We start from the raw sequence: 10,904 nt of genomic DNA on the forward strand, positions 1-10,904 counted from the left end.
TTTGTGGCTTCAAGTCGATCCACTCCATCCATGTTTGCCCTTGGAAAAGTTAAGGAAAACTCAAGCTCACTCAATGATAATATCGGGGAAAACAACTCAGCTCATTTGCTTTTCACTTCTCACTTAATCGGAGGTAATATTGTGGAAATAATGAGCAATTTTCCAACTACGATGAGATGCTTCCCTGTTCACTGGTGAGAAAAACTATAGGCGATTTTTTGAGTCAATAATATTTTCTCGCGCTTCTCAGGAGAGGAACGTACACCTCTAGGACGGGTCTTTTTTGACATTTGTGTGGTATTTAGATGAGTAGTAAATTTGAAATGAACGTTAAGGTTCATGTTTATTAGTCGTTAAATAATTTAATTTATCTAAAACTCAAAGGAAGTGGGTCATTAATTAAAGACATTGATGCAACATGCGAGCTTTTTAAATCGAAAACATAGGATTTTCGTGAATATATGCTTCATACAAAACAACCAGGGATATTTCATAGAGTTTGCTTTCCATTCGATGCGCATGTGCAAGAATACTCCTCATGCGCCAACCTTCCATTTGATTTTTCACTGACCATTTGCTCTAATACTTCCACTTTGAAATGATCTTCCATTAGCTGATCGCGAGGTTTAACGATCGGTGACTGATCAAAAAATCATTTATTTATATTTACATTGGAAAAACCAACCCTTCCTTAAGGAGGCTGCCAGGCGGGGTAGCATAAATAAACATGGTAAACAGTGCGGTTGCCTTGTGGTCAGCAGGAAACGGGGGTTTTCACACCACGCCGGGTTCGCTAATATTATCTCGGAAAATGCAACGTCGCGTCCCAGCCCGCCCAAACGCGCCGACCTCAACGAACCTGCGGCGCCAAGAGTTATGGTTTAAATTTGTCACTCGCTCCACACGCTCGAAAGTTGCGCTTGAGGAAGCGAGTTTTCCCAGCGATCGCCAAGCGGGGCTGCAATCTTCTGCGCAACCGGGCGGACCGGTTGGCTGAGAAGGTACGGTTTTTCCGAGCGGATTTTAAATTTTCCACTCATCACCGGTCCGGTGAGATCGCGCCCGGTGGAGGTGTTTCAATGCCGAGAGTATGAAATGGTTTAGTTCGACGAAAACATTCAACCGGCGTGGACACACACACCCGGGGGTTTTAGGGTATTTTGTTTTCTTTTTCGGCCTTGTTGGTATTTTCTCCCAACGTTTTTTTTCGCCCTTTCGCTCAGTGGAGTAACATTTTCAAGGGAAGGTGAAAATCGAAACGGATTCCTTCGCGCTACGGTACGCTACGTAACGGTACGGTTTTCGGTCGAGTGTCAGGGACATGGTTCCATTCGAAGGTGCGATCGATCGGTTAGCCATTTGTTAAGGTGGGAAATAGGAGAAACGGTTTCGAGCGAAAAATCCGTGCGGTGATGGCAGTGATCTTCCGGCATTGGTATGCTGCCCTGCTCGTCTGCCTGCTCGTCGGGGCCGCCCTGGTGTCGGAGGCGGACGCATTCCGGCTGAAGGAGGACCGTCCCGGTTTGGCAACCGTCAAACGGAACCTTTCGCCGCGCCTGAAGAGGGGGTTCGATGGCGAGAGTAGCCTGATCGGTGGCAGAAAGCGGTGGTCCGTGCGGGAGGAGGAGGAAGAGGAAGAGGAAGCGGACGATGAGGACGACGACGAGGAGGAGGATGAGGACGATGAGGAAGGAGAGCGCGAGAGCGACTCGATCCGGAAGGCCACTCAGCAGCGTTTGGAACGAGCGCGGCGTGGTTTTCCCGCACTTCGAAACAGGAAAAACTCCAAAGTGGTAAAAGATGATGACGACAACGACGACGATGATGATGATGACGAGGAAAACAGCGAAGATGGTGACGTCGAAAGTGATGACGGTGAAGAAAACGAGGAGAGGTCTATTTTTAATCTGTTCGGTTTACTTAGCGGATCCAAATGGCGTTTGGGTGATGTCGTCACCGGGCGCTCGGTTGCAGATAAAGACAATGTCCACGGGGATGATGGCGACAACGAAGATGACGAGGACGATGATGATGATGACGATGATGATGATGAGGACGAACAAATTCCGGCCGGTAAAAAGGGATCAAAGATTGCAAGCGGAAAAACCAAACCATCAAAGACTCCCCCGAAACCGGTTCAGAAAAGCGTTACTCCGGAGAAGGGAAAATCGAAGAAGCAAACCGCAGCAAGCGACGATAAGAAGGACGAAACGCAGCAAGCGATCGAGAGCTGGTTGGCAGGATTGGGAAATGTGTTTCGCACGATCGCTAGCAAGGATAAGGAGGAGGAGGGATTTTTGGGCTGGCTCGGAAAATTAACCGCTGAGGATGAGGATAAACCGTCGGCGAAGGATGACGACGGAGGCGATGAGGATAAGGAGAAGGAAAATCCACTCATCAATCTACTCACCAGCTGGTTGCATACACTTGACACCGGGTCGGATGGTGACTCGAACGAGGAAATTCGAATTCGACCTGTCGGAGACCGCAGAGAGGATGACAGCGATGAAGTGGACGCAAAGGCAACCAGAGGAAGTCGCAAACCGAAACCCGAATCAAAGCTCGTTCAACTGTTGAACGAGAGTCCGATCGCGGCGCTCTTCAGTGCCGAAGAACTCCCGAAGGAAGCTAGCATCGAAACGGCACCTAAGAAGGCCAAGAAGGTACCGCAAGGTCCGGCGAAGGTGGTAAAGCAGAGGATAGCGATCTCTCCGGAGGACTTTGAGCAGCTGCTGCTGCGCGTGCCTTCGTTCGTGCCGGACTACTCTCTGGTGCCGAACGAGGAGTGTCGCCGACAGGGTCATATCTTCGAGCGGCAGCTTCGGGGAAAACGGCTTTGGGCCCTCCAGATGATGGACGCGAGTGCGAAGCTCACGTCCGGCCTGCTGCGTGGCAACGCGAACCAGCTGGGGGACTTTGATCTCTGCACAGGGATTGCCACTAAGATTCAGGTGAAACAGAACGAACAGGTACGAATGCGGGGCAAGTACTGTCTGGCGCACGTGGACGTGGTTGCGGAGGACGAGGAACTGCGGCTGCCGGTACACCTACTCCAGGGTCGCGGATTCATCAAGAGTACCTTAAACGATGTAATTATCTCTTTCTCTGTAGCGCATGATTGAGTTCTACTGAAAAGGATTACCTTTCTCTTGTAGCCGGACCACTTCCTGCCACGTTTCACCACGATTAACTGGGGTATCTGTCTACCGGCGGCGTGCACCTTCGAGGACGCGGCCAACATCGTGAAGCACTTCGTGCGTCCGTACAACTCCACCGGTATCAAGCTGTTCCTGGAGCTGGAGGAGGGCAATTGCCACGTGCGCCAGGTGCGCACCTGGTCTCGCCTGCTCAAGGACAACTGGCAACTTGTCGCTGTGCTGTAGGTCATTCCCTTACCATCGCATACGACAGAGTTCTAATGGTCTTCCCCTTTTCTCCCCAGTGGCTTCTACACCTTCATAGTCGTGGTGACACTGGTGGCCACCATGAACGATTACGGTATCTTTATCAAAATCGACCCACCTTCGAAGTTGGGAGCATCCGAGTCGGAAGCTACATCGCCGGATCAGCTTCCAACCAACGTGTTCCACCAGACGCTGATGGCGTTCTCGCTCAAGAAAACGCTCCATCAGCTCATCGGAAGCGATACGACGCTCAGTGAGGATGGACAAGACCCTACGCCTGCGAGGAAAGACATCAGATGTCTTCACGGCCTGAAGGCACTGGCGAGTTTTGCGCTGTTCCTAGCCCTCCGGCTGGTACCGCTCGGGTTCCAACCTTTTACAAACCGAAACGAGTTCACGGAGAGCTTCAGTGCCCCGTGGAGCATTACCGTGCGTTTGCTGATGCTGTACGCCGACGTGTTCCTAGTCATCAGTGGATTCCTCGCCGCGTACCATATGGTGCGGGAGTATCGGGAGCGGGCTAAGGTCGCGTGGTTTAAGAGAATCGTTGGACGTTACCTTAGGTAAGTAGTGTTTGGCTGGAACGAGTCTGTAGCAGCTTTTAGTAAACGACCTTTTGGATTTCAGATTAGCCTTCCCGCTCATACCAGTTCTGGTGTTCTATGCCTGGATCTGGGAGCATCTAGGCAGTGGACCTCAATGGGGTGATGTGGTGGTCAAGAACGCGAACCTGTGCAAGCATAACTATCTGAGTAATCTTTTCTTCATCCAAAACTGGTATCCAGTCGAGGAAGCGGTAAGTTTTTAACGACCGACGTCAGTGGACTGTGGCTATTCAGCCAATAAACATTGGTACGTTTCCAGTGCGCTCCACATACCGTCCAGCTGGCGATCGAGATGCAACTGAGCGTTCTGGCACCGTTCCTCATGATCGTGCTGGTGAAGAACCCATTCTACGGAACTGCGGCCTATGTGATACTGAACGGCATTTCAACGGCGATTCGCTTTTCGTCCACCACCGAGGATCGGCTCACCCCGTACGTGTTCAACGGCGTGCGTCTCACTCAGCTCTATCGGACGATCAATCTGTCCTTTGCCGAGACGCTGCACCGCCTCACGCCGTACCTAGCCGGCTTTGGGCTGGGATATCTGCTACAGGAGACTGGCCGGCAGAGACAGGAACGGGGTGTCCACTATGCCGGTTGGCTCGGTGCAGCCATCTCCCTACTCTGGTGTGTCTACTTCCCGCTCGACATTGTGCGCAAAGATTTCCAGTACGATCCGGGTAATGCGGCTCAGTTTGCCGCACTGGCACCACTCTCCTTCGCCCTGGGACTTTGCTGGCTCATTTACTTCTGCGTCACGGTGGAAGATAGTCTTCTCAATCGCTTCCTTAGCTCCCGCCCGATGGTGTTGCTCGGGAACCTCTCGTACTCACTGTCGCTGGTACAGTTTCTGGTGTTCTTCTACTTTGCCGGCTCGACCCGGGGCAGTGAGGTGTTCAGCTTTACCTCCTACGTGAACCGGGCGGAGGTGTGCATGCTGTTCGGCGCGTCGCTACTACTGACCGTCCTCTTCGACCTTCCCATCCAGAACGTTAAGCGCTTGCTCGATCGTGAGGGTGTGCTCGAGCGGATGGAGACAAACGAGCCGGCAAAGACTGAGGAACAATCCGGCGTCCAGGAAGCATCGGAAGAGTCCACGGAACAAGACAAAGGCATCGGCACAGAAGCCTCCGGTGACGCGAATGACTTCGTCAGCCCCTTCGACGATCGCGACGAGGAAGATGATGGCATATGGATAAGGAAATCGAAAGTAGACAGGCCCATCGCCGTAGAAGATCAGGTGGAAGATTTTTGGGCCCAACGGGACGAGGACACCGTGAAGACTGTACCGGAACAAACGAAGGCAAACGGTGAACCGGAGCCCCAAGAGGAAGAGGAGGTGGAAGAGGCTGTGGAGGAGGAAGAGGAAGCTGTGGAAGAGGAAGAGGAGGAGGAAGAGGAGGAGATTGACGAGGAGAAGGAAGTGAAGCGACGCCCCGAATCGAATGGACGCGAGTGGACGCGTTCCTGGGACTTGTTGGATGACTGAACGGTCGGCAAAGGGCGTAACAAGTGTTTGTGTTAGTGTTGCGAATTGTTCCATAATAGATCAAACGAGCCATCAATAAAGCTGCCTGTTGACTTTTCAACCCCCCAGTGCAGTTATTTGAAGTACTCGAGCTGCTTCAAAACGTTAAGCGGGTGAATAAGTCCATAAAATGGCCCCTGCCATAACGGCTCCCAGAAGATACCAAATATTCGAGGAACACTTTGTCGGCAAATTGGGCATTCCCTGGGCTTCCCAAAACGTTCACGAACCGACACAGGGCCTCATTACCTCAACAATGGCTTGTTATGCTCGCCATCCGTTTACCTAAAGTATGATTCCACTGGCCAGACTATTGCCCAGATAACGTTGATGCAGTTCCAGTGCCCATCCTTCCCCCTCGGCATCTCAGTTATCGCCATTATCTCGTCTCTGGTATCTCCGGTATAACCTGGTACATCCAGAGCGAACCATAGGGAAGATTACTCCCCAGGTAAGTTATCGCAATCGATGGTAACGACGGAGGGATTTAGCAGGGATCCCCATTTTACTTTCCGGAAAGATGGATGGATGGACTGATGCAGCATCTGCAATATTTGCAACCATCTTGAATGGCGAGAGGAGGGAGGGGCACGTTTGGGTGGAAGTGCGGAGACGATGGAGCAAAGTTTCCGGACGGCTGAGGATGGGGATAAATTCTAGATTGGGTGGTAAATTTGCACAATATTACAACATGTTTTGCACTCCCTTACGTCATTATCCCTCAGAGATCGTTAGGTGAATTTTTTGCTCTTGTTCAGTTGCAAGACGATACCCGGACATGGTCGTCGGTGGTGAAGGTGGCCCATCCCCGATAGCAACAGTGTTGCAGGTTGGATCAAGATCGGTGAAGAAAAAAGGTGGAAGCATACTATGAAGAGCCAAAAATCGTGGTAATATTTTTGACAGTTGGTTGAAGTTGTATTTACCTTCCATGGGTGGCCCGAAATGATTGTGTAAAATAAGGAAATTTAGTATACTTGAGTAGCTGAACAAGTAATTAAGGCGTTGGATGGAAGGTTGGATGCAAGAAACGACTTCACACTTGATTGCGTCCATATGACGGCGACGAACAGGATCCATGTCTCATGACTTTGACCCGAGCAGCACTTTCTACTTCCCGGAATATTATTTTACGTCACTATGCGTGAAGCCATGTGGTACAACTGAAACACTGTGATCTATATTTTCCGGTTACCTATTTCATGTAAGAGATTCTTACGAAGATCTGCTATATAATCCAAGAATGTTTGTAAACACTATTCAAACTAGCTGTCAAAACAATAGCTGTGCAGAAAATTCTTTTGCATCGACCTCTCTTTTGACCGATCTTGAGTTGGATGCTCGGTTGGGGCAGATTGACTGAACGGTCCCTACGGGGCAAACGGACCGGGCTCCTTGCGGAAAGGATTAAGCCAGACAAAGACGCTACGGCTGCTACGTTCCCCGGGATGTGGGACTGTGGATGAGCACAAGTTTCCTTCAGTGCAAATACCCGTGCATAACGAGCGTGAGCGGACAAGCGAACACGATACGGTACACCCGCTACCGGCCCCAACGTTACGTGTTCCAGAGCTACCGAACACAAGAGTGCTCGACTTATGCATCATCCCTTGGCATCCCCGTTCGGTGGCATCGTTACTGTTCTTCGCTTCGCAGCAAGTGGCAAGAGTTGGTTCGCCGGGCAACTTTCGGCGAAGGCTTGGGCTGTCACTTACCACCACCGAAAATGCCAATTCTGCCAGGTTGAAGGTTTCCTTCGTGTTTGACTAATTTGCCATGCATTGTTGGGCCATTTTGCATTTGGTTACAAATTGGAAAATACGTCTGCATATTTTACCGAGCGGCAGAAAAGGGGAGAAAATTCGGTGCCTCAAACTATAACTGTCAACTTGACATAACTTTGCGAATGCAATGCAACCATTCCACTTGAACTAGTAACCGTAGTTATCCGGGAAATGGTAACCGTGGTGACCACTTTGGTGGTGTTTGAACAGATCCAATTTACATCAGCTTGAGAATACTTTATCCCGTGCTGGTTTGGGAGACACGTTAAATAAATAAACTATCTAAATACGAACTCACCGCTACTCATGGTGGATTCATGAACGTCCTGCCGAAGCCGCTGATGAAACATCCCACCGTTCCGATGAGAACCCGAAGGAACACAGTTCACCTGCGTCCTCCGGTCCACAGGTGCAGCGAAAGTCTTACGGTGAAAGTTACAGCACCCGATGGTCATCAAGCGCTACGGCGGACGTAAGAAGTAGACAAAAACGTTTTCCTTTCTCGCCGTCGGTTTCTTCTTTACCAGGAGTTCACGGGGAAAAAAAGGAATCCAACCGTTCGGGGCACGTAAGTACAGATTTTCCTTTCAACTTGAAAAGTGCTCTCGCTCTCTTCCGTTTCTTTCCCCCTTCACTTCGCCGTACCGGCGTCCCTTCGACCTAGACAACCGTTTAACACTAGAACCCGAATAGGGGAACATTTTGACCCCAACGCAATTTTTGATTTTCATATCTCGAAAACGTCGGAATATTTAAAAAAAACAAAAAGCCTTTCATAAAATCTACAGCTATATCAAAAACAAAATTTTCAGATTTTCGACCAGTTCTAAGACCTTCTATCCCTAGAATGTCCTTTAGGGGACATTTTGACCCCTATTTTTAAAACGCTATAACTTCACTACTTTTGTTCATTTTCCAAATCCGCAAACTGTTTCTTTTTAATATATTTTTTGACTATCTTTTGACGTTTTTGGTTTTTCGTTGCATTTCTTCATCATTCCGCTAGCTCAGTGTAAAGCAAAAACAGTCGAAATTAAGTTATTTATCAGCTTTTACTTATTCAAAACCGGTAATGTAAATGCAGAAAAAAGTGTGTGTTACAAAGATAGTATGTTCAGAAACATTTCAAAAATAAAATCATATTTTTGCAATTACAAATGACTTCATAAATGCTTCATAACGCCAATTCCCATAGTAACGTATCCCGCATAACGCTTCGAAACGCTCGCGTACGGAATAACGGAACAAAGCACAGGACGGAAACCTATGAAATGTTAAAATCCACATCTTCAAGGTCAATTTGTGGCATCATTTGTTATCTTAAAAATATGAAGCAATTTTTTGAAGGTGCCCTAATATATAAGCATATAGCGCACACTTTTTTTCTGAATTTACATGATACATGTAAAAAATAAAATGAAAGTTTGCCTTACACCGAGCTAACGGAATGATGAATGGGTACATCAACAATTTAAAAACGTTTAAAGATAGTCAACAAATATACTAAAAAGTAACAGTTTATGGATTTGAAAAATGTTCAAAACTGGTGAAGTTATAGCATTTTAAAAATAGGGGTCAAAATGACCCCTAAAAACCATTCGGGCAAGATTCCAAAGCAATGTATTCTAGTGTTAAGCCGAGGGACACGCTTTTCCTCGATGACGTTACCGATGGAAACTTACCTGCCCGTTCCACCAGTTTTCCACCCTTTACTCTTCCAGCTTCCCTTACTTCCAGCGGCGAAAGGAAATGAAAGTTCTTTTATACTCTTGCAAATAACCCCCGTGAAGCCCGTTTTCTTCACGCAAAGGAAATGGAATACCGTACCGGAAGTCTTAAGCAGTTCTTTCTCTTCTGCCCTCCTGCTCTGTTCGAGTGTGCACGGGTTGCTATGATGTGTGTATGTCCCGGGCCTTCCTTTCTCAAATATTCATAGGTGAACTTTTAATCTTCTGTCGGAGGAGGCTTTGCTCGTCCCGCCGACTGTTTGTACAGAAAAGGTGCTTTTCCGCTTTTCCCCCCTAGAACACGAACAAGAAGACCTTTTTATCCGGTTCCCGAGACAGATTTAGAATTCTCTTTCCAACTTGGTTTTTCGCGCTGTGTCCCCGGTGGAAAAAGGAAACCGGGTGGAAAAGTTCTCTTGTAATCGGCCGGAAATGTTGTGCATTTTAAATTGTGCTACCTTGTCGGGGTACTTGTTGAGAGCTTTATCGGGTAGGGATTTTCTACCCACTCGCGAGGACAATGGAAAAGCTAGCTTTCCCGGGTGTACCTTCTCCATTATCAGATGGATCGATCAACTCGGTTTTGCCCTCGTTCGATTGGGTGTTAAATTTTGTCCTCCACTCGGAGAACGCGTCAATTCGAACGCATCAATCGGCCGCAAAAACGGGTCTCGAGGCGTGACTGCCGACAATCTAATTACAGAACTCATTACAGCGAGTAATTCAACCATCCCCGGTGACCACATTTCCAGAGGTCCCTGCGGCCTCTGCGGCTCCGGCGGTTCCTGCAACTGCAACTAATTAATTTCTCCCGACGTTAGAGTGGGAAACACATTACAGCTGCGGCGTGGTGGTCGTTATCGATCAAATGGCCGAAAACGGTCCCTGGAGTACGATTCCGCATTTCGATAGGCGATCAAACGTCCAACTAAGACTGATAGGCTTCTCCTGCGGAGGTCGAAGGTCACAGATGGGTCGTTGAACGCATTCCGCGAGGAACTAAACGGTCCATCGGTTACACGCGCCGCGTCTGAGTCAACAGCTTGTTGGAGGTCGAGTTTGGAACGTTTGCTTTGTTCTACAGTCGACAGGTTGGGCATCAGCACGAGCGGCGAAGGTGCAAATGAAGTGTCAATATGGTTTATCAGTTGTTCGGGCCGGTTGAAAATAGCTTCAAGTGCTCCTCGCTCTCGTCTGGCCATTCTAAAACAACAGCCTCGTGTTCCATCCCAGACAGACACTCAAACATTACGCAACGTAAGGGGGGGAGGGGCGAACGCGAGTTTAGGACAGGCTAAGTGTGAAATGCATCGCCACTACCTCCCACTTACAGACAGTCATGGGTTCCATTTCCCGACAGTCCATTGTTTGGCCAAACCCGCTCGGGAGCGGTAACGCGACTCCAGACGGCGGCTCGTGTGCGTCCTTCAGGGAACTCGGTAGGTGACAACTAAATTACTCGTCCCGACTGTGATTGAGTGGACTCGCCCGGGTCGACTCGATGCACCGTTTTGAGATGTAAAGGGTGCAGACAGCGATTCAAGCACTTCTGCCAATCCTAGGTTAGATGCAGGTTTGAGTATTTCAATGCGGGAATGCAAACGTTTACGTTGGAGTTACTAATCGGGTTACTAATCGGGTTTATGTATGAATAAATATATCACATTTTCAAAGAGTAACAAATATGTGTAACTTGTAGACTCTTTCTTTAAGTCTTTTGCTTGTAGTCCACTTACTTTTGCTTTTACATTAACGTTACAAGTTTTTCCTTTGGAATTCTTATTCAGGTTTCTTTCAAAAAGGCAACACATTAACTGGAATATTTGTCTTTTTGCATTTACGTATACATAAAAATA

The 10,904-nt window shown here is 48.5% G+C and overlaps 1 protein-coding gene across 1 annotated transcript; it reads left to right on the top strand.

Annotated features, from left to right (window-relative positions):
• Window positions 1-1,412: 1,412 nt before the first annotated feature.
• Window positions 1,413-5,580, top strand: LOC131267143 (uncharacterized). Its single transcript, XM_058269924.1, has 5 exons — window positions 1,413-3,089; window positions 3,156-3,379; window positions 3,443-3,967; window positions 4,032-4,200; window positions 4,269-5,580. Exons 1-5 carry the CDS (start codon window positions 1,413-1,415, stop codon window positions 5,496-5,498), a joined length of 3,825 nt encoding a protein of 1,274 aa, XP_058125907.1. The 3' UTR covers window positions 5,499-5,580.
• Window positions 5,581-10,904: the final 5,324 nt, after the last annotated feature.

This window comes from Anopheles coustani, chromosome 3, assembly GCF_943734705.1.
Source record: "Anopheles coustani chromosome 3, idAnoCousDA_361_x.2, whole genome shotgun sequence".
Lineage (NCBI taxonomy): Eukaryota > Metazoa > Arthropoda > Insecta > Diptera > Culicidae > Anopheles > Anopheles coustani.

Excerpts from the sequence above, each read along its gene's own strand:
- LOC131267143 (XM_058269924.1), top strand. The coding sequence starts at position 1,413 with ATGGCAGTGATCTTCCGGCATTGGTATGCTGCCCTGCTCGTCTGCCTG. Across the intron at positions 3,090-3,155 it reads TCAAGAGTACCTTAAACGAT|CCGGACCACTTCCTGCCACG; the intron begins GTAATTATCTCT and ends TTTCTCTTGTAG. Across the intron at positions 3,380-3,442 it reads TGGCAACTTGTCGCTGTGCT|TGGCTTCTACACCTTCATAG; the intron begins GTAGGTCATTCC and ends TTTTCTCCCCAG.